The 24022-nt window shown below is 40.3% G+C and overlaps 1 protein-coding gene across 10 annotated transcripts in view; it reads left to right on the forward strand.

Annotated features, from left to right (window-relative positions):
• The first annotated feature begins 140 nt into the window (after nucleotides 1–140).
• CCDC126 (coiled-coil domain containing 126) overlaps nucleotides 141–24022 on the forward strand; it is a 46368-nt gene continuing 22486 nt past the window's right edge. Inside the window, exons 1-7 of one of the 10 annotated variants that reach the window (XM_026507629.4) lie at nucleotides 147–391; nucleotides 800–878; nucleotides 5055–5265; nucleotides 7741–7793; nucleotides 8407–8525; nucleotides 10097–10198; nucleotides 15096–15476. In XM_026507629.4, the coding sequence (XP_026363414.1) occupies nucleotides 15242–15476 (235 nt within the window). In that variant the 5' untranslated portion in view covers nucleotides 147–391; nucleotides 800–878; nucleotides 5055–5265; ... (2 more) ...; nucleotides 10097–10198; nucleotides 15096–15241. Of the gene's footprint in view, nucleotides 392–799; nucleotides 879–3748; nucleotides 5266–7740; nucleotides 7794–8406; nucleotides 8526–10096; nucleotides 10199–15095; nucleotides 15477–24022 lie in introns of those variants that run through there. The other 9 variants (XM_026507593.4, XM_057304330.1, XM_026507607.4 and 6 more) reach the window with 9 other exon arrangements.

The following is a 24022-nucleotide window of genomic DNA, read 5'->3' on the forward strand; positions in this document are numbered from 1 at the left end:
CAGCTTCCTCTGGTTGCTACGCAACGGCGGCGTCCTGCCCCAGGAGTAGGATCAGCCGGGCTAAAAGCACGTGCCGCCTCTTCCGTATTCCTGGACTACATCCCCCATAATGCCGAGCGCCGCGATCGGCTGGTCTCCGAAGTGGGGGAAGGGCCAGGACTGGCCGGGAGGCGGAGCGGAAGCGGACTGTGAGGGACGAGAAGAGTAGAATCTCCACGAGCTGGAAACCACCTCGTCCGTGATTCTCAATCTTGGCCTTTCTCCGTCCCGACCTGGAGGCTGCTTCGCGAGCGCAGGACGCAACTGACGCCTGCTAATCGACTTTCGCTGCGCCGCCCCAGCTCGGGAGCCCGTTGGCGGCGGCGGCAGTGACAAGAAGCCCACAGGCAAGGTAATGGGGAGGGGGCGAGTAGGAAGCGGGGGGGTGGAGGCGACTCCGCCCGCCCGCCCCGCGCCTCTCCGGTATTCCCCTCAGGCCCGGCGGCCGCCCTTCCTCCGCCGTGTCCCGCTCGTGCCCTCCGCCCCACCCGGGCCGCTGCCCCCAGGTGTCCGCAGAGAACCGGCTCGGGATCGGCCGGTAGCCCGCGGCCGAGGAGGCTCTTTGTCCCTGCCCCTCCTGGTCTGACAGCCGTGACCCCGTGGGCCCCGGGCGGAGAACCGAGCCAAGCTCGGGCTGCTTGACCCGAGCGGGGCGGGCTCGGTCCCGTGGCCACTGGCGCGGGGGAGCTACTGACCTGGTGCAGGGATGGAGGAGCGCCCGCGCGGCAGCCGCACTCACTTCTTTTTCTGCTTTTGACAGCTCAGCTCTGTTCTACTTTGAGGCAGAAAGTCAAATCCCCTTTTTTACCCCCTCTTCAAACTCAGCTCCTGGGCGACTGGTAAGGATGAACTTAAACTGCTGTGTCGACTATGACTTACACTCTCGAAAACGGTACTAAGAGTGGCTCAGGCAGTTTGGGTTCCCCCATCCTGATCGAGTCACTGCCTGGCTTTGTGACCTTGGTTAATTAAAGGTTCTAAGCCTGAGTTTTCTCATCAATCAAATGGAGATAACAGTACACACCTTTAAGTTGTTGGAATAAAAAATAATGTGCTTGCAACGCCATTAATTCCTTTGATGACAAAAATCCTTTGAATATGATACTTTTATTAGTTATACTGAAGTGGCCTCTGATTTGAGTTTTGTGCTTTTCTTTGTTTAATGATTAGCACCCTAGGTTGTGTGTTCTTCATTTAATAACTTGTTCACCTTAAACGTAAGGAAGGAATTCCTTTAAAGTATGCTGTCTTCTTAATTTCCACTGTTTTAAGATGGCTGAGAATGTTCTTAGGAAATTGATGACTCTGCTTTTCTGTGGATCAGCTCTGGAGATACAAGGACTTATTCACCGCCCCCTCCCCCCCAGCTGTGTCCTTTGGGAGAATCTTTAGAGGAGCTTAAGTGTTTGTTTTGGCAGAGTAAGCATCTAGGTGTTGTGCAGTTCTGACCTGGGGCTTCGCCATCTTTACCTCATGTCAACTTTTTTTCACCGCTCTCTACACTTTCTCACTGGTTAATAATTTTACCCCTTTGGGATTTTTGTTTGCCAGTGGTAGTTTTGTACCCAGAACAAGTTGAATGAATGCAACAAAATTTATAAGGAGTGATTTGAAACATTTCACATTAGTTCCTCTATAGTTTTGGTTCTTGCACTGTTCTGATATTTACTGACATTGGTGATGAGTTTTTCTTTAAGGAAATCTTTATAGACCTTTGTCGATTTTTTTTTTCTTTGAAAATGTCTGTTCTGTGCTACTTTAGGTTCAAACACTATTGTGTAATATGTGAAATAACATGTCCCGAGTAACGTTGTTTTTGAATGTACAGTTATAGTGGAAGAAAAGCCAGTAGGGCCTGATGAATTTTCTATGTCATGTCTTCAGTGACTGATGCATTTAAAAAAATTTAGGAAGAAAAGGAGAAATCTGATGAATGTGTTTCATAAGGATAATAGAGAGCAAGGAAGTAAGTAAGGGGAAAACTTATTTAAACTGTGGTAGCTGATCAATGCATATAAAGATTTCTGATTCTCTTAAAAATATGTGACAAAAATATTTTGAAAAAAAAAGTGCTTATGTTGGTGTTAGTGCAGTACAGGACAGAGAGTAATGGACTATGGAAAAAGAAGACCTTGGTTGTTGTCCTAGCTCCGTCACTATCCCTTGTGCTCCTTTGTGGTCCTCATTTTCCTCATGCCTAACATAGTGAATTGGTCTGGTTTCAAGGACACTTCTAGTTCAGACTTTCAATGATACAGGTTTTTAGATGTTCTTTCTAAAGCCCTTTTAGTCATTTATTTGTGTCTTAGGGGTTTTTTATTCTCCACCTCGAGGAAGGGGAGGCACATACAGGAACAGAAAGCTGCCACAAATAAGAATTTCTACTGACCAGTTCATTCCTCTTTCATGAACTGCACATGTTTTTTTCTACATTTTTGAGATGCTTAGTTCACTTTCTCTCTACTGTGGATCTCTTTTATTTTATTTAAAGCCTCTGCTTACCTATTGTGCCTGTTTCTTTGTAAATCTAGTTTGTCAGTCCCCTAATCCAAACTTCATTGTTTCTTTTTGTGAATTCTTTCCCTTTTTGCTCCTATTCCCAACATCCTGGTGTTCTTAGGGGCTCTTTTTTCCCCAAGGCCTCAGGCAAAGGTGCCTAGTGCTAGTCTAGTTAGCTGTAGAAGCGGAGGTGGGCTCATGCGGCTCAAAACATAATTGGCTGAGGTCGTGGACAGGTGATTGAAATAGCTGGTACAGCCTAATATATTTTATTTTATTTATTTTTTTAAAGATTATTTATTTATTTATTTGCCAGAGAAAGAGAGCGCGAGGAAGCACGAGCAGGGGGAGCGACAGACAGAGGGAGAGGGAGAAGCAGGTTCCCTGCTGAATAGAGAGCCCACTTGGGGGCTTGATCCCAGGACCGTGGGATCATGACCTGAGCGGAAGGCAGATGCTTACCTGACTGAGCCACCCAGATGTCCCAACCTAATATATTTTAGATTAAACTTTTACTGTGGCGTAGTGATTGAGTAGTTTCCCTTTTGTCCTAACATTTTCTATTCTTAACCCTGAATTACTTTACCCATTTTCCTTTATCTTTGTACTCTTCAGAGCTATTATCTTCTCTCTTTTCTCCCAAATATGCCATCTAAAAATGATCTGATATCTTGAGACGTATTTCTGTATCTTGGCTGGAATATTCGTGTAGCTTCTCTCAAAGCAGTTCACATTTAAAATTTTAGACCTCATTAGGAGTGGATGGCTGTGTTTTCTGTTAATTTTTTTCTTAGATATTAGCCTTGGGCAATATTGTGTAGAAAAAGTATTTTAAGAATGGGCCTTTCCCCCTGAAATTACATTCCGAGGTCAAGTCTGTGGAGGACTCATTTCTGAGTCTTTTTTAGAGAGAACTGACTGAACTTCTGCGCTCTGGTGAACATACTGTGTCTTTTTGTAAAGCATATCTGCTTCTCTAACTGCAAATTCCTTGGGAGACTAATAGGCCCTGATTCTTGTAGCACCTTTGGCTGAGCGACAGCTTCTCTCCTTGCTAGTTGCTGCTATTGCTGTTACAGTGAATTTACCTATAGTCATAAAGAAGCACAAAAAGAGCGCTGAATAAATGCAAAAATGGGATTTGAAGCGGAGTTTTTTTTTTTTTTTTTTAGGGAGGATTATCATCTATTAATGTTTTTAATGTTGCTATTGGACTGTTTCCATAAAAAATACAAGCAAGTATTTCAAGACAGGCAGTGTGAAATCAAGTGTTTTTAAAATTTTTGACTGGAACCCATAGCAAGAGATCTTTTTATGTCAAGACTCTATAGATACACAAGTGTGTGTGTGCATGCGTGTGTCTGTGTAAGAAAAAAAATATTAGGTTTTTAACTGAAAGAAAACGGACAGAAAACAAAATCTGTAGTGTGTACAGTCTGTCTACTTTGATAGTTTCTATTTTATCTTGTTTTTTTAAAAAGTGCCATTTGCAAACTGTTAGGTTGATTTTTGTTCCCTGCTTTTGAAAAACACGAAGATCCTGTGCTGAGAGTTTGTATACCTAATTTCCCCCCATTTGTTTGCCCATGGGTGTCATTAATCCTCTTTGCGCTTCACTTTCCTTTTCTTTAAAATAAGGGTGATCCTCTGTCTTGACTGTAGTAATAATGCTGAACTAATATATTTGTCTTTAGGTCCCTGGCTGGGGAGAAACAACTGAAAAATTGTTTAAATGTCTAGTTGTTTGTTTGCATGTTTGCTATTTGGTAAGTGGCATAGATGAACTTGGAACAGATCTTTGGAGATTATTGAAATGGAGATGTTAAGGCCTTTAATAAATGTGAAAACTAAGAAAAATCTTCCCCCCTTTTTTTCTTTTTCTTTGTGTCCTTTGACAAGGAATCTTTAAGAGTTTGAAAATTTCTATTTAAAATGTTTTTAGTAACCAGGCAGCTGGGTGGCTCAGTCCGTTAAGTGTCTGACTCTTGATATCAGCTCAGGTCTTGATCCCAGGATTGTGAGTTCAAGCCCCGTGCTGGGGTTCACTCTGGGTGTGGAGCCTACTTAAAAAAAAATTGCTTTATAACGATTTTAAGTTAACATGCTGGCAGATTGCTGCCTAGATTTTATTCCATACCCCATCTTACCACACTGCCCCCTTCATATTAGAAAATGCTAATAGGAATATATTTATATATTTTTCTGTGCAAAATCACTATATCAGATTATTACTATTCCTGTATATTACTGAACAGTGAAACTGCCATTCTTCTAAGAAAAGGGAACACAAAACTTTCTTTGCTTGTGGGTTTCCTTCTGTTCACTTTGGATGATTTCTCCAAACTAGGCCATTCCATGCTGGGGATTGGGATCCCTCCCATTCTCATTTGTTTGTACTGAGGAGACTAGGAATAAGGAATTTACTGCCTGCTCCCAAGATTCTGGTCAGAAAAGAATTCTAAAGGTTTTAGTTGGAAGGAAATTGGAACCAGACTTGACTTCCTTTTCTTTTTCAGATCAGACCTCCCTAGAGGGCCTTCCTTGACCTGATACTTCATGTAGACTCCTCAGATATCCTCACGTCACCCTGTTTATTTTCTCCATAGCAGTTTATGACAAGCTGAAATTAACTTGTTTCTGTGTTTGCTTGTTTATTATCTCCAACTAAAACCTAATCTGCACAAGAAGAATCCTGTCTTGTTTCACCTTTTCACCTTCTGGCACATAGTAGGTACTGCGGTAAATATTGTGAGTAAGTTAGCAAATGAATGAATAAACCAAGTTCTTTCATGCTTTAAATGAAACTTCATATAGTAAAGATTGTTGAGCTTAGGCCTTTGTGCAGCCCTCCCCCACCCCCAAATTATTTTTTCTGGAAATATGTTTTTTCTTATCAATGTCTTCTGGTCATGTGAAGGTGTCTCCATCCAGAAGATCTTGTATTTATTTGTGCTTTTTACTTCATATTTTTTCTGTTGTTTTTTTGCTTATGTTAAAAAAAAAAGCTGAGCTCAAAGATTTCTTAAATCCTTCTTGTAGCAACTTTGTAATAGTTTGATTTATGGGAATAAAGTGTATTTGAAACTTTAATGTGCCTACTTGATAATTTAATGAATAGTCCGAGCATATATTTTCTAAACTGCCATTATTGTTTTCTGGTTATATTCTTCTTTTTTAAAAATTTTATTCATTTATTTGAGAGTGAGATAGAGATTGAGAGAGAGCATGCGTGCATGTGTGCTTGTGCGCACAGACTGGGGGGAGGAGCAGAGTGAGAGAGGGAGGGGGAAGCAGACTCCTGCTGAACAGGGAGGTGGGGGCTAGATCCCAGGACCCTGGGATCACTACCTGAGCTGCAGGTAGATGCTTAACTGAGCTACCCAGGCGCCTTCTGGTTATGTTTTTTTAAAGCAAAAGAGAATAAGCTTCATTTAATGTTACAGTTTGTTCAGTATTCACAAACCTAGCCTTTTTAGTGGAGGTAAAGAAAGTAGGATGGCATAGAGAAAAACCTAAATAGTGAGTCAGGATCTGTCTTCTAGATCAATATAGTTTCTGCCATTAAATGTCTCATTTTAGGCAAGATACCCTGCATTTTATTTCATCTGAAATGTCAGGGGATTGTATTAGATTTCTGCTCAGGTTCACCTAGCCCCAAAATGGATAATGGAAGATACTTTAATTTTATCTTGAAACTTCTATCTCTTCTGCCCTTTTACCACCCCCCCCAAAAAAAAACATTGCAGGCAAGTCATTGCTGCTTGGGAGAAGGTGGGGTTAGACCCAGGGATGTGCTTAAAGTAAGCTGTAAGTATGTCTATTGTTCACTGGGCTCTGTGGGAGTTGTGGCAGCTGTGTAGGGCAGGTTACTCTTGGCCTTAGGAACATGGATTGTGGGGACTAGGCTCATGACTTGATAAGAGGATGTGATGTGTGGAATCAGCTGATATAATGTGCTGTGAGAGAAAATCAGCATGGACTTGGGTAAGGTGATGAAGTTTTGAAATCTTGGTTAAGGTGGCATTTAAAGAGATATTGTAGTCTCATTTTAGGCTATTTGGAAGATGAAGTCTTCTCATCAACAGTAAACCATTGGATCATTTTTTAGGACTGGGTAATTCTTCAGTGACTAGTACCAATGAAATATTTCATGCTGTCCACAGGTTCTGAGTGGAAACCTGAAGCCTGCAGCCTCTCTGATAGCTGTTAACTAACTGAATGAGAGGTTGTAAGGAAACATGCTTCATAAATAAAAATACATATAAATGTAAGGTGTTATTATTACTATTGTATGAGACAGTGAGAAGACCGGCTTGATTGGGGGAGGTATTTTTGTGACTAATGGGATATAAATTTGCCTTTGGGGACTGGATTACGGAGGACCATGGGAGCTAATCAGAGGAGTTTTATTTGGGTCTGGTAAAACCTCCCCTGTATTAACTCAGATCACTCAGATTATTAGGAATTCTGGCGTTGCTGCATTAGTGCCTGACTCTAATAATAAAAGTTAGTGTATATTGAGTAGTATGAGGTGTCATTTATCTTTACCGGTATTAGGTAGCTGCTGTTGTCCCCATTATATAAATGAGGACATCAGGGTCTAGGGAGATAAAGTAACTTGCTCAAGGTTTTAAAGATAGAGTATGAAAGTTCATATGGAGTACCTTGAGGCTGGAGGTGAGGCTGGAGTGGGAGTGTGCCTTTTTGAAGAGGAGACATTTGAGATAAATAATACTAAAAAATGAAAAGGAACAAGCTGCGGGGAAAGCATTCCGGGGAGACGAATAGCAGTTGTACATAGACCCTGAGGTCAGAAAGAATTTGATTTGTCTTGCCAGGTGTGTCTGTAGCACAGTGAGCAAGTGGAAGTGGTGTGAGATTAGGACAAGAGGTAAGGGCAGAAGTCAGGTTTTGCAGGGCCCTGTGGCCTGAGGTAAAGAGTTTTAATTTTAAGTGCAGTGGGAAACTGTTGGGTTTTTAAGCAGGGGAGTGACGTGATACGACTTTGTGTGTGTGTGGTAAAAAATGCATAACATAAAATGTACCATTTGAACCATATTCAAGCGCACATTCAGTGACATTAAGTACGTTCACATTGTTGTGCAACCATCACCATTATACATCTCCAGAACTTTTTCATCATCCTAGAGTAACGCTGTACCCTAAACTTTAAACCGTAACTCTCCATTCTTCTATCCTCAGCCCCAGTCCTGGTAACTACCATTGTACTTTCTGTCTCGATGTGTCTGACTATCGTAAGTACCTATATTAAGTGGAATCATACAATATTTGTCTTTCTGTGTCTGGTTGATTAACTTAGTGTGATATATATACATTTTTAAGGTAGGCTCCATGCCCAACATAGGGCTTGAACTCATGACCCTGAGATTAAGAGTCTAGTGCTCCACTGACTGAGCCAGCCAGGCACCCCTTAGTATGGTATCTTTAAGGTTCATCCATGTTGTAGCTTGTATCAGAATTTTATTCCCATTTAATAATATTCCATTGTATGTATATACTACATTTAGTTTATCTGTTCATTTTTTGGACACGGGTTATTTCCACCCTTTGACTATTGTTGAATAATGCTGCAGTGAACATAGGTGCACAAGTATCTCTGGGTCCGTGCTTTCAATTCTTTAGTGATTATATCCAGAAGTGGAATTATTGGATCATACTGTAATTTTGTGTTTAATTTTTTGAGGAACTGATGTACTGTTTTCCACAGTGGCTGCGCCATTTCTCATTCATATCAGCAGTGCACAAGAGTTTCAGCGTCTCCACATCTACCAACACTTGTTTTTTTGTTTTGTTTTGTTTTGATAAGTGTTATAGGGGAAGAAAAATCTTTTTTCTTTATCTTCTTAGGTTCAGTATCTGGGGCACTGCAAATTAAACTGACAGAAGCCAAATAAATAGGAGGAAAAGGTTGATTTCATATGCAATTGAGGAGCATTACAGAAATGAAATGAAAACCAAAGAAGCAGGTAGGCCTGAGAGCTTATATATCATTTAGACAAAGAGCCATAAATTGTGAAGATCTGATAAGACAAAGGAAAAGGAATTTTAGCTTCTAGAGGCAGTAACTTGTGCGCAGGTATTCTATGGGGGAAATTAATGGAAGGTAAGGGTTGTTTAGGATGTATTTGTACAGATTTGTCTCAGTGTCAATTCCCTGTCTCCCATGATGAGGATATTGTTACATTTCTGATGGGAAATTCTTGTCTTGCTTTTAGGTAGAAGGGGGGAAAGCAAGGCAGGGAACACTTCCAGCATCTGCTGTTTCTTAGTCATCTTCACTTCCAAATAATCCTTATACCACAGTGGCATACTTTGGGGTGACATACTCTGATGCCCTTCCTATCATCCTAATAATGGGTATGAAGTGGTATCTCATTGTGGTTTTAATTTGCATTTCCCTAGTGATTAGTAATTTGAGCATCTTTTCATGTGCTTATTGTTCATTTACATATCTCCTTTGAGAACCATTGGAATTGTGACTATTCAAATTGTGACTTGTTTTTAAAAGAACATTTTGGCTGCTCTGAGGACAGTGGCTTGAAGTGAGGTTGGAAAGGAATCTGGGAAACCACTTGAGAAACAGCTGTAGGAATCCAATTGGAGATGATGATACTTGGGCCACACTCCTTTGCCTCTTCAGATCTAGTGCTGTACAGATAACTTCATTTTAGATGTGTCTCCTCTCCTTCATTCTTCTGCTTTTGGGCCATATGCACTCTAATTCCTTTTGTAATTTCTGCAGTTGCCCAATAGCTTTCCCCTGGGAATCCTAAAAATATTTGTGAGTCTATCTTAGGTTAAAATAATGATGATGAAGGTGATGATGATTTTGTTTTTGCATTTATTTATTTATTTTTAAGAGATTTGATTTATTTATTTGAGAGAGAGCGGGTGAGAGAGAGAGAGCACAAGCTGGGGGGGGGGGGCATTGGGAGAGGGAGAAGCATACTCCCTTCTGAGCAGGGAGCCTGATGTGGGGCTCAATCCCAGGACCCTGGGATCATGACCTGAGCCAAAGGCAGATACTTAACTGACTGAGCCACCCAGATGCCCCTTGTTTTTGCTTTTAAAAACTACTTGGGCCAAATTTGAAGTTTGACTTTTTAGTCATTAGTAGACAATTAATATGGTGGCCTAGAAGTTGGGATGAAAAAGTTTTTGGATCACATACTATTTTGGTGGAGAAGGGATTCTAATAAATACTGTGCTCGATTGTAGCCATAAACCCTTAGTGCCAATGTAGACCTTTTAGGTCTAGTTGTTATTTTTCCCTCATGACCTAGGTGGCCTTTCCGGTGCTGAACCAGTACTTGAAACCTAAAGAAAAAGTGGGGAGGTTCACAGTGCAGGTTCCTCTGTCACTTGCAGCTTTGAACATTGCACAGAAAGGAGATATTAAACCCTCCCTTTTTGTTTCTTTCCTAAAGATTGAGTCTAAGAATAATTTCTCTTTAAAAGTGCTAAAATAAATTGCCTTTAGTTGCTAAACAATTAACATCTTCTTGTCTGCTTTTTTCTTTCTATATGGCATCATGAGAGTATCGTTCAGGGAACAGAACAGTGTATTCATATTGACACAGGGACTGAAGTGGTACCGGTAGAAATTGCTTTCTCGTCACTCTGCCTTCACCTCTGTCTTGTAAGTATAGGGCTTAGCTTACCCTGGCAGGAATGACTTGGGTTATAGCAAAGATACCTGTTTTTTCCTCCCTCTTCCACCTTCCCCTTCAGAGTCATTATAGGTATGTCCAAGTAAGAAGCCTCTGTCACATCTGATGCACTGACTTGTAATGTTGAATTTAGTGGTCCTACCTGTAGCTCTCATTGTGACTTTATGAAGAAATTTGAGATCTGGAGAGTGATTCCCATTCTTTGCTGCACATTGGAATAACCTAGGGCTCTTTTTTTTTTTTTTAAGGTTTTTATTTATTTATTTGAGAGAGAGAGAGAGAGAGAGAGAGAAAGAGAACATGAGAGACCATGAGAGACGAGCAGAGGGAGAGGGTGAAGCAGGGTGATCCCAGGACCCTGGGATCATGACCTGAGCTGAAGGCAGAGGCTTAACAGACTGGGCCATCCAGGTGGCCCTAACCTAGGGCTCCTAAAGACAAAACAAAACAAAACAAAACAAAACAAAACAAAACAAAACAAAACGGATGCCTGTCTCCCTCCCCCTAGACATTCTAATTTAATTGGTATGGGGTGTGACCTGGCATGGGGATTTTTAGAAAACTCTCCAGGTGTTTTTAATGTGAAGCATTCTGAGAAGAGACCGAAGGCATAAATGTATCCTTTTGGGAACCTTAGTCACCTCTGCTGGGCTTGCTTGGAATTACTTGTGGAAATGAACCCTTAGAAAAGTTTTCAGGCCTTCTTGGGTTGCTTCAGAGAACCCTTATGGGCTTTTGAACTGCTCAGCCCTATGCAGGTATTAGCTGGCTCCAGGCCATCTTTTTAACTTGGAGAAGGCTCCAGGGTGTCTTTTCTCCTTAGTAGCTCACTTTATTCCTTGGTGTTCTTTTGTAGTTCCCTAGTGTAGAGTGGGATAATGGCCCCCAACTTCTCACCTTTTTGCTATTCTCAAAGACACCCTTTTCATGTTAAATGTTTAACTTCTTGGGGCACCTGGGTGGCTCAGTTGGTTAAACATCTGACTCTTTATTTCAGCCCAGGTCATGATCTGAGGGTTTTGAGATCGAGCCCCACGTCAGGCTCCATGCTCAGTGGGGAGTCTGCTTGAGGATTCTTTCCCTCTCCCTCTGCCCCTTCCCCCTTGATGGTATGCGTGTATGTGTACACTCTCAACATAAATAAATTAATCTTAAGAAAATGTTTAACTTCTGACCACTATAGAAAAATGGGTAGCAAACACAAGCAAATTATAAAGGATATGAGTATTTTACTATAACAGTCCCTATAAAGCTTCCTGACTTCTCTCTGAGATGGGCTGCTTTAATTTTGTTGAGGGCAGTGGTGAGCCAGACACATTCTGTGGAGAGTCAAGGCTACGAAGACTTTTCATTTTTTTTTTTTTTAAAGATTTTATTTATTTGAGAGTGAGAGAGTGAGAGCATACAAGCAGGGGGAGTGGCAGAGGGAGAGGATGAAGCAGGTTCAAAGCTGATCAGGGAACCCAATGTGGGGCTTGATCCCAGGACCCTGGGATCATGACCTGAGTGGAAGGCAGACACTTAACCAACTCAGCCACCCAGGCACCCCATGAAGACCTTTCATATAGGCCTGTTATCTGAATTTAATAGCTCATATACAGTCAGTATAGAGCAATAAGGGGCTCTTTATTTATCTTTGGGCCCCCCACCCTGAGAAACACTAGGTTTAAACTAGGCTTTCTTGTTCCTTGGGATTTATTACTTTGGGGGCATATCCTCCTTAGCTAAGTTTCTGCGCTGTCCACTATCAGTGTGTTTTCTCTCCATGTCTGGTGTTGGTACTACCACTCACTCTTTAAGCAAAGTTTATGGTTAAGCTTGTACCTAGTTGGAGGGACTTGTACCTGGTTGGAAAGACTTGTACAGCTTGTACCTGATTGGAAGGACTTTACCTCTTAAACATTAGACTCCCCGTGTTTGACTCTCAACCCCACCTCCCTCCCTGGATCTCCCATTCTCTGCTTAATGCCTTACTGTCTTGGGATTTGTCACTTTGGTGGAGTTCTGTAAAACCCATGAGCTCTAGTAGGGCTGGGTTTAAGGACCTTTTTTAAAAGAAAGGACAGATCCTGAATGGAGATATAGATTCTGAACTTGGGGCTTGTACTCTTACCAAATTTCAGGCAAGTGAGGTCTGTGGCCTAGGTAAGAATCTTAGGCAGGTTAACCACCTCTCTCAGCTTTAATGTGATCGTCTTTAACGTGAGAATAATAACAACATCTTTCTTTTTGAGGTCATTGTAAAAAATGAACGGAATAGCTGTTGTGAAGTGTTTCCTTCATACCATAACTCAGTAGTTGTTCATGGCTGCAGTTTCTGCTGTTCTGATTTTATTGCCATTGCTGTAAAAGAGGGGCAGGGGTTCAGGGCCTGAGCTCTGAATCCTGTTTCTACCACTATCCATTTTAAGACCTTGGACAAATTTTAACTTCTCTTTGCCTCAGTTTTTTTCACCTGTTAAGTGAGAATATTATTAATGTGGGAGTTGTGAAGATTTAATGAGTTAATTCATATAAGGAGCTTAGAGCAGAAGCTGGTACGAAGTAAGGGATTGTAGTGAGGCTGTTATTTCACTAAAGTACCCTCTTTGCCTCTGGTTTTGACTTTGTGTATAGTGACCTAAAACTTTCCAGGCCATCATTTTAACCTTTATTGGCCAAAATACCTAAGAGTCTATATTCTTAATTCTCCAGTGATGTCACTTTTCTGGTTTTGTTGTCATGCCAGCTTTAGAATCTTGTTGTGACTGCTTCAGGGTGCATACCGGTTGGTGCTTCTCCTGGGTGCTGGGTCAGATCATGTTGCACGCAGGTCAGACTTGAAAAGGCAAAAGAGCCAGTAAAGAAAGATCTCTAAAGGAAGAATATATTTAACATACATGTGTAAAGAAATTCTTTTAAAATTTTCGGTGGCATCCAGAACTTCCACTTTCTGAACTCAAATGCAAACTCTAGAAAAAATATTAGGTTACATTTATTTGACTTTGTTAAGTAAAGTTTAGTAATCCAGTATTGATATTAATAGTAGAGTTTCAATAAGATCTGAAGAGATTTATTCTTTGTATGGTAACTAAATAAGCAGAAGTAGAGGAAAATTTGAAAAGGAGTTAATTCTTAATTTTTAATGCAGTTATTACTTTGTTATACTAATTAATATGCCCAGTTATTGGGGTAATCATGCTTGTAGTGAGGTTTGGCAGGATGGGTACATTTCAACAAGAGCAGATGGGTGTTCTTCAAACCTTGGAGGCCCAGAATTTATTAGCAGTGTATCAGGGACTGGGGGGCCAGGTAGGAGGAAGAAAGAGTGGGAATTTTCTGAATTGGACAGGTGAATTGCCAGGGTAGAAGATCCCCTGCTTACGCATATCTCAACACACACACATCTGGAGAAGTTTTGATTATAAAGTTTTGTATTTTGATTTTTTACACACGATTATAAAAGATACTCTTTATTCTTTTGTTATTTGAAAAAAGATTTAAAAGCACCTGTGCTAGAAAGCAAACTTTTAGGGCAGAACCGTAGTTTCCCTAGTGCCTAGCGTATACATTGGCTCAGTAAACATCTGTCGAAGGTGATTAGGTGATTAAACGCTCTGCAGAGTTAACCTTTACTGTATTCATTTCTAGTCTTATCCTCAAACTAGATTTTATTAGTTGGGCTATGTGATTATACCCTAGTAAGCAGATTAAAATCAGTATGTTTTATTTGCCCATACTACAGGAAGTTAAAAAGTTCTTAAGGATTATTTTCATTAAGCTGTGAAATACACTTTTTGACTCTAGATGTATATCTATGTAAAGAATTTTACTCCACTAGGTATAATTGAAGAGTTTTCTCCACTGAACACTTTGGTGATTCATATACATTATTACTCTCCAGGTCTTTCTAGATTCCATGATTGTCATCATCTTTATCCTTTTTTAAAAGAATTGAAGTATGGGGCGCCTGGGTGGCACAGCGGTTAAGCATCTGCCTTTGGCTCAGGGCGTGATCCCGGCGTTGTGGGATCGAGCCCCACATCAGGCTCCTCCCCCGCTTCCTCTCCCACTCCCCCTGCTTGTGTTCCCTCTCTCGCTGGCTGTCTCTATCTCTGTCGAATAAATAAAAATAAAATCTTTAAAAAAAAATTGAAGTATAACCTTTTTTCCCTTATACAGTTTTCCCTTAAGTTATTAAAGTACATTCCTGTGTCATTTAAAATTTAGAACTGCAGATTTGGAAATAGAGGAAAATTTTCTAAACTGTTTTAGCACTTCTCATTATGTCTGGCATAAATTTAGAAGTATAAACTTAAGAGATTGTAACTTATTTTTCATCTTAGGTTGGATGCTTAAGATGATCTTGTTGCCATTAATAATATTTTCTAGTGATATTTTCAAATATTGTCACACTTATTTTTTTTTTTTTTTTTGGTCAGGCATTTTGATTTTCTAGTTTGTTTCACCTTTCCTCATTTTCTCACTTTCACTTTGGCATCTGCCTTTTTTTTTTTTTTTTAATGGAAGAGAAGGAATAGGTTTTAGACATTTAGTTTGGAAACCTATATTTGAATAGACTCCTATAAATCTTATATGTCCATAGTTTTAGTTACTAATGACAAGAAGTCATTCAAAGAATTTTGTGACCATGGTGGCATTTCAATTAATTGACATTTATGTCCAGTTTAAATTTTTGAAGGGCAATATAAATGAAACTAATAGACGACCTCCAAGCTTGCTTCATGGTGGAGAGAAGGTTGTCAAAGAAGTTGATACAGTTTCAAGTCACAACAATTTATAGAATCTCTTCTTAAGTTTGTCATTGTCTATTCTGTTACTGGTATAGGTTAAGACTAATTACCTTTTCTCTTCTCAATTTTACAGAGTGAATCGAGAGTTGGAGGCAACTTTGCTGAAGATGAAGAATATACAGTATTAGAGGAGATTTCTTTTTCTTTCACAAGTCTTGGTGGTTTGGCAGCTTACATCTAGTCACCACTCTTCAACTGACTGTGTTTGCTTCATCAGAAATGATTTTTACAATCTCAAGAAAAACCATGTCCCAGAAATTGAGTTTACTGTTGCTTGTATTTGGACTCATTTGGGGATTGATGTTACTGCACTATACTTTTCAACAACCAAGACATCAAAGCAGTGTCAAGTTACGTGAACAAATACTAGACTTAAGCAAAAGATATGTTAAAGCTCTAGCAGAGGAAAATAAGAACTCGGATGTTGAAAATGGCGCTTCTATGGCAGGATATGGTAAGATAACCATAGACTCTTCCTGGTTTTCTCCTCTTCAACCTATCCCCATTTAAAGATAGTTATGGAAGGAAATCCAACTCATTACTTCATGTGTAGGTCTTTCCAAAGCAAATTTTTCTTGACTTTTTAGTATGAAAAATTTCAAATGTACTGAAAAATAGAAACAATATGGTAAATACCCATGTAGCTAATGCCTAGATTTAACAATTATTAACACATTAAAGCATTTGTTTTGTCTAATTTTTGAAGACCAGTTAAATTGTAGCAGATTGTAGCAATTGTGACATTTCACTGCTAGATATTTCTGTGTGTATTTCTAAACAAATGACCTTTTTATACACAATTATAATAGTATTATAATAATACATTGTTCATATTTACATTTATCTGATTGTGCCAATATAGACCATCAGTTATATACATCTATCAGTGCCTAAGAAGCAGCATTTGCTCATATCTCCAGTATTGTTTATTGCCATTCTCCCTTTCACATCATGGGTTTCTGCTGTGGGTTTTTTTTGTTTTTTTTATTTTTTTAGATCTTATTTATTTGAGAGAGACAGAGAGAGATCACATGCATGAGTGGGGGGAGGGGCAAAGGGAGAGGGAGAAGCAGACTCCCCGATTTGCAGGGACCCTGATACAGGGCTTGATCCCAGGACCCTGAGCCGAAGGCAGATGCTTAACCAGCTGAGCCACCTAGGCGCCCCTTCTTGCTGTGTTTTAAGTTCTATATGCATGCCATGTTCTCTCTTGCCTTTAAGACTTAAAAAAAAGAGAGAAAAGAGAGATGGAACACTTTGTATATGAGTGTGTGGGCATTTTCTCTATTTCAGTGGTTTTTTTTTTTTTTTTTTAGTTATACATGTATGTATTTAAAGAATCAAAATGTGTTATGAGTCTGGTAATAAAAAAGGGCAGTTCTTCCCACCCCCAGCAGTCCTTAAATTTCCCATTCCTTAGAGCCAGCCATTTAATCCTTAGAGCCAGCCATTTAAAATTATTTAATCTGATTTACTTGATGATTACCTACATATCTCTAAATACTATGCTCTATGAGCTTCTTCTTGATTTTTCGATTATAAGAGTTATCTGTTAGCTTCCCACTCTGTAGGGTGAGGGCTCAGCTTTCCTTTTTAACCCAAAATTGCATCCCACCCACCCCAGGCTGCTTTCACACACACATGTCCTTCTAGTCTGCCATTTTCCTGACATAATTTTGTTAGAACAATATTCACTGTTTGTGTTGTTATGACTGTGTTAGTGGTATTCATTACTGAGCCTTGTAGTACATTTTTACTTTTCCTTTCATGTACAACTTTATTTTCCCCTCTAGAATCCGTAAACACTGATTTTTGTTTCTTGGCCTAGTTTTCTACTCTAACTCCCCACAGTTGTTTAAGTCTCCTCCCAGGATATTCAGACACATTAGCTATTTCTTCACATTCTTCATCTTGAAATCTTTCCTGATCTGCTCTGGTTTGGACAATTTCTTCTCTAGGCTTGTGGTGATGAATTATTTGGGCTCTTACTCCACAAGCATCCTGGGACTCCCTTTACCTCTCTCTTGTTTTGGATCTCCTATTCCCTAGAATCCTGTGGCTTCCTCTTTATTGGTGACCCCACATTTTAGGGGAACAGATCCTTGTAGTTTCCTCAGAAAGGTATAAGGGAGGTCAAAGTTTTGATTCCTTGCATACCTGGAAAGATCTTTTTATCCCCCACCCTCATGCGTAATTGAAAATTTGACTGAATATAGAATCCTAGTTTGGAAATAGTTTTCCCTTGGATTTTTAAAGGTTTTTTCTTTTTTTTCCCCCTCCTTGGCTTCCAGTGTTCTTTTTGAGAATCTAATGCTATTCTGATCCTTCATTCTTTATATGTAACTTATTTTTTTGGAAGTTTGTGAGATCTTTGTCCCATAATACTGTTCTGAAATTTTTCAAAACGATGTCTCTGGGTATGGATTTCTTTCATACATGTGCCAGGACCTCTGTGGGCACTCTATTTTCCCCCAAATTTTAAAAGTTTATTTCTTTACCAGTACCTATGATATCTAAGAGATGTAACATTCATGACTTAGGCTAATGATCACGTTCTGTTTGTCTCCACACATCATCTACAACATCCTGAGTGGTCTCCACCAAGTCAACCACCTCAATAAGGATGTACTGTTCAAGTTATGAAATTCCAAAATGTATTCATTTTTAAACATAATTGTAATTGTACCTAAGCAATATAGTCAAAATGTTTTCAGATTTTTCAGCTGCTACAACTCTATACCTGCCATATCATTTTTTCCTTTTCCTACCAGATGATATATTACTTCTTTATGCAAATACCTTGCAAGTTCCTTCACAAATACAAATTTCATGAAAATCAGAAGAAAAAGTAAGAATTGCAGGAAGTCTATTCATTTATTTTTACCTTTGGCTTAATTGTCTTTAAATTGGATTCATTTCTTTTATTTACCTAATGGAGGTGGCTTTAATGCCACATAGGTATTATCCATTATAGTTCTCTTATCTATTCACTGATTTACTGTGTTGCATGATGTTACCAGTGATGCAGTCATAGTACAAAGTTTATTTTACGTTTCATCATTGTTTGTTTGTTTGTTTTTTAATGGTTTTTTTGTTACATTATGTTAGTCTCCATTCAGTACATCCCTGGTTTCTGATGCAAGGTTTGATGATTCATTAGTTGCGTATAACACCCAGTGCACCATGCAATACATGCCCTCCTTACTACCCATCACCAGTCTATCCCATTCCCCCACCCCCTCCCCTCTGAAGCCCTCAGTTTGTTTCTCAGAGTCCATAGTCTCCCATGCTTCACTCCCCCTTCTGATTACCCCCTTTCTTTATCCCTTTCTTCCCCTACCGATCTTCCTAGTTCTTATGTTCCATAGATGAGAGAAATCATATGATAATTGTCTTTCTCTGCTTGACTTATTTCACTTAGCATTATCTTCTCCAGTGCCGTCCATGTTGCAGCAAATGTTGAGAACTTGTTCTTTCTGATAGCTGAGTAATATTCCATTGTATATATGGAAGACAGCTTCTTAATCCAGTCATCTGTTGAAGGGCATCTCGGTTCCTTCCACGATTTAGCTATTGTGGACAATGCTGCTATGAACATTGGGGTGCATATGGCCCTTCTCTTCACTACATCTGTATCTTTGGGGTAAATACCCAGTATTGCGATGGCTGGGTCATAGGGTAGCTCAATTTTTAACTTTTTAAGGGACCTCCACACTGTTTTCCAGAGTGGCTGCACCAACCTGCATTCCCATCAACAATGTAGGAGGGATCCCCTTTCTCCACATCCTCTCCAGCAATTGCTGTTTCCTGCCTTGTTGATTTTTGCCATTCTAACTGGCGTAAGGTGGTATCTTAGTGTGGTTTTGATTTGAATTTCCCTGATGGCTAATGATTTTGAACATTTTTTCATGTGTCTGTTAGCCGTTTGTATGTCTTCATTGGAAAAGTGTCTGTTCATATCTTCTGCCCATTTTTTGATTTGTTTATTCGTTTCTCACGTATTGAGTTTGAGAAGTTCTTTGTAGATCTTGGATACCAGTCTTTTATTTGTAGCATCATTTGCAAATATATTCTCCCATTCCGTGGGCTGCCTCTTAGTTTTTTTGATTGTTTCCTTGGCTGTGCAGAAGCTTTTTATTTTGTGAAGTCTCACATGTTCATTTTATCTTTTGTTTCTCTTGCCTTTGGAGATGTGTCATAAAAAGATTGCTTTGGCCGGTGTCATAGAGGTTGTTGCCTATGTTGTCCTCCAGGATTTTTAATGGATTTCTGTCTCACATCGAGGTCTTTCATCCATTTGGAGTTTATTTTTGTGTATGGTGTGAGAGAGTGGTCAAGTTTCATTCTTTTGCATGTAGCTGTCCAATTTTCCCAGCACCGTTTATTGAAGAGACTGTCTTTTTTCCACTGGATGTTTTTTCCTGCTTTATCAAAGATTAGTTGCCCAAAGAGCCGAGGGTCCATTTCTGGGTTCTCTATTCTGTTCCACTGATCTATGTGTCTGTTTTTGTGCCAGTACCATGCTGTCTTTGTGATCACAGCTTTGTAGTACAGCTCGAAATCCAGCATTGTGATGCCCCCAGCTTTGTTTTTCCTTTTCAACAGTTCCTTGGCGATTCGGGGCCTCTTCTGGTTCCGTACAAATTTAAGGACTATTTGTTCCAGTTCCTTGAAAAAAGTCATTGGTATTTTGATCGGGATAGCATTGAAAGTGTAGATTGCTCTGGGTAGCATGGACATTTTAACTATGTTAATTCTTCCGATCCATGAACGTGGAATATTTTTCCATCTTTTTGTGTCTTCCTCATTGTCTTTCAAGAGTGATTTATAGTTTCTAGAATATAGATCCTTTACGTCTCTGGTTAATTCCAAGGTAACGTATGGTTTTTGGTGCTATTGTAAATGGGATGGCTTCCCTAATTTCTCTTTCTTCAGTCTCATTATTCGTGTATAGAAATGCAACTGATTTCTGAGCATTGATTTTGTATCCCGCCATATTACTGAATTGCTCTATAACTTCTAATAGTTTGGGAGTGGCTTCTTTTGGGTTTTCCATATAGAGTATCATGTCATCTGCGAAGAGAGACGGTTTGAATTCTTCTTTGCCGATTTGGATACCTTTTATCCCTTTTTGTTGTCTGATTGCTGTTGCAAGGACTTCTAGTACTATGTTGAATAATAGTGGCGAGAGTGGGCATCCTTGTCGAGTTCCTGATCGTAAGGGAAAGGCTTCCAGCTCTTCCCCGTTGAGAATAATATTTGCAGTAGGCTTTTCATAGATGGCTTTTATGAGCTTGAGAAATGAACCCTCTATTCCTATACTCTGAAGGGTTTTAATCAGAAAAGGGTGCTGTATTTTGTCAAATGCTTTTTCTGCATCTATTGAGAGAATCATATGATTTCTGAATTTTTGTTTCTGAATAAAATCTAAGACACTGATAGATTTGCGAATGTTGTACCACCCCTGCATCCCAGGGATGAATCCCACTTGGTCATGATGGATAATCCTTTTAATGTACAGTTGGATTCTATTTGCCAGGATCTTGTTGAGAATTTTGGCGTCCATATTCATTAGGGAAATCGGTCTGTAATTACCCTTTTTGTTGGGGTCTTTGCCTGGTTTGGGGATCAAGGTAATATTGGCCTCATAGAATGAGTTTGGTAGCTTTCCTTCTGTTTCTATTTTTTGAAATAGCTTTAGGAGAATAGGTATTATTTCTTCTTTGACTGTTTGGTAGAATTCCCCAGGAAAACCGTCCGGGCCTGGGGTTTTATTTTTTGGAAGATTGTTTATCACTGACTCAATCTCTTCAAAATTTATTGGCCTGTTTAAAAAATCAATTTCTTCCTGTTTCAGTCTTGGTAGTTTATGGATTTCCAGGAAGGCCTCCATCTCTTCCAGATTGCTTAATTTATTGGCGTAAAGCTGTTGATGAAAGTTTCTAATAATCCTTCCAATTTCATTGTTGTTGGTTGTGACCTCTCCTTTTTCATTCATAATTTTATTAATTTGGGTCCTTTCTCTATTCTTTTGGATAAGTCTTGCCAGAGGTCTGTCAACTTTATTAATTCTCTCAAAGAACCAGCTTCTAGTTCTGTTGATCTGCTCTACTGTACTCCTTGTTTCTAATTCATTGATATCTGCTCTAATCCTGATCAACTGCTTTCTCGTGCGTGGATTAGGCCTGTCCCTCTGTTGCTGTTCCAGCTTCTTGCGGTGAGAATATAAAAACTGCATTTTAGATTTTTCTATTCTTTTGAGTGAGGCTTGGATGGCTATGTATTTCCCCCTTAGGACTGCCTTTGCAGTACCCCATAGGTTTTGGACTGTTGTGTTTTCATTCTCGTTGGTCTCCATAAATTGTTTAATTTGATTTTTGATTTCCTGGTTTATCGAGTCATTCCTGAGCAGGATGGTTCTTAGTCTCCAAGTGTTTGAGTTTCTTTCAAATTTTTCCTTGTGGTTGAGTTCCACTTTCAAAGCATTGTGGTCTGAGAATATGCAGGGAATAATTTCAGTCTTTTGGTATCGGTTGAGACCTGTTTTGTGTCCCAGAACATGGTCTATTCTTGAGACTGTTCCATGGGCATTAGAATAGAATGAGTATTCTTTGGTTCTGGGGTGTAGTGTTCTATATATATCTATGAGGTCCGACTCGTTGAGTATGGCATTCAAAGCCTTTGATTCTTTGCTTAGTTTTTACAAGGGTGTTCTGTCTATTTCTGATAGTGGGGTGTTGACGTCCCCTACTATTAATGTATTTTTATATATATGTCTCTTTATTCTGGTTAAGAGTTGGCTTGTGTATCTTGCTGCTCCCCTGTTGAGGGCATATATATTTATAATTGTCATATCCACTTGTTGGATACCTCCTTTAAGAATAATATAGTGCCCTTCTGCTTCTCTAACTATAGTCTTTAGTTTAAAATCCAATCTATCTGATATGAGAATTGCTACCCCAGCTTTCTTTTGAGGTCCATTTGCATGAAAGTTGGTACTCCATCCCTTTACTTTCAGTCTGAATGTATCTTTGGGTTCAAAATGAGTCTCTTGTCGATAGCAAATGGATGGGTTATTTCTTTTTATCCAATCTGCAACCCTGTGGCTTTTTATGGGAGCATTTAGGCCATTCACATTGAGACTGAATACGAGAGATATGATTTTAATGATGCCATGTTGCCAGTAAAGTCTTTGTTTGTATCGGTTGTGACTTTCTGTTCTGTATCCCTCTTGGGGCCTTTTTACCTTTATAGAACCCCCCTTAATATCTCCTGTAGGGCTGGTTTCGTGTTACGAAATTGGTTAATGACTCGCGATTCTGGAAGGTCTTTATTTCTCCATCAATTCTGAACGATAGCCTTGCTGGATAAAGGATCCTTGGCTGCATGTTTTTCTCTGAAAGAGTTTTAAAAATGCCCCCCCGCCAACCCTTTCTCTCATTCCAGGTCTGTGTAGACAGGTCTGACGTAATTCTGATACCTTTGCCTTGGTACGTGAGAGATTTCTTTGCCCTGGCCGCTTTCAATACTGTATCCTTGGATCTAATATTTGCGAATTGCACCATGATGTGACGTGGCGTAGGTTTGTCGTGGTTGAGCTTGGGAGGGGTCCTCTTTGCCTCTTGGACACGAATGTTTGTTTCCCTTGCTAGATTAGAGAAGTTTTCAGCTACAATTTGTTCAAATATCTCTTCTAGACCAATGTTTTTCTCCACCCCCTCGGGGATGCCGATGATTCTGACATTGCATCGTTTCATTGAGTCAGTAATCTCCCGTAACCTACATTCGTGGGCGTGGATTTTTTTTAAGTCCAGCTTCTTTTTTTTTAAAGATTTTATTTATTTATTTAACAGAGCTAGCCAGCGAGAGAGGGAACACAAGCAGGGGGAGTGGGAGAGGAAGAAGCAGGCTCACAGTGGAGGAGCCTGATGTGGGGCTCGATCCCACAACGCGGGGATCACGCCCTGAGCCGAAGGCAGGCGCTTAACCGCTGTGCCACCCAGGCGCCCCTTAAGTCCAGCTTCTGTTTTCGCTTTGTCTTCTACTAATCCATCCTCCAATTCGCTAATACGTTCCTCTGCCTCATTTACCCTGGCCGTCAGAGCCTCTAGTTTTGACTGCATTTGGCTCATAGAATTTTTAATTTCTGCCAGATTCGCTCTCATTTCCACCCTTAGAGATTCTATATTCTCATTAACATTTTCATTAATACTTTTTTCAAGTCTACACATCATCTTGACCATTGTTACTTGAACACCATTTCTGATAATTTGGTTATATCCATATCCATTAGTTCTGTGGCAGAGGCCACAGACTCATTGTCTTTTCTTTGCTGGGGGGGATTTCTCCTTCTCATCATTCTGATGAGGAGAGGATGCGGGGTTGTCCAGAGCCCAAATTATTGACCGGGATCCAGGCCGTGTGCCCTTGTTTTATAGGGATCTTAGGGGTGTGGGCTTCTTGATTTTTCAGCCTGCCTTCAGGGGGAGGGGCCTACCACGCCGATACTCAGACAACCCTGTTTGGGTAGAGTTTCTGTGTCCCCTGCGAGGGGGCCTGGGGGTGGGCACCCTGTGAGCAGGTGTTTCCAGGCTTTTGTTCTCCGGTGGCTTTCCCTGGAGGTTTGCTGTGCCTTTTCTGAGAGTCAGAGCAGCAGTGGCTGAATCTCAGCCTCTGTCACAGAACAGAGGTAATCGTGGGCCGTTCTCCACTGATGTTCTGGCAACTTTAACTCTGTTTCTGTTGGTGCTGCTCAACCCTGCAGCGTCCCGGGATGTGCGCCCCACACCCGGCGTCCCAGCCCTCACTTCCAGGGCTGGCGGGTCTCTGTCCTTTGTGTTTCTAACACCGTCAGCCGCCCCTGGTTCCCACGTGTTCCCGGAGCTCCCGGTCTCAGTCTAGTTCCAGTGAGCACACCGGAGTTCCGAGAAGTCTGGTGTCGCGCGCTCCCCGCTCATGGTCACAGTCTGTTTTCTCCCGGGTGCCCTCCGCGAGTCCGCC

The sequence above is a fragment of the Ursus arctos genome, unplaced genomic scaffold (assembly GCF_023065955.2).
Source record: "Ursus arctos isolate Adak ecotype North America unplaced genomic scaffold, UrsArc2.0 scaffold_3, whole genome shotgun sequence".
In the NCBI taxonomy this organism is placed as follows: Eukaryota; Metazoa; Chordata; class Mammalia; order Carnivora; family Ursidae; genus Ursus; species Ursus arctos.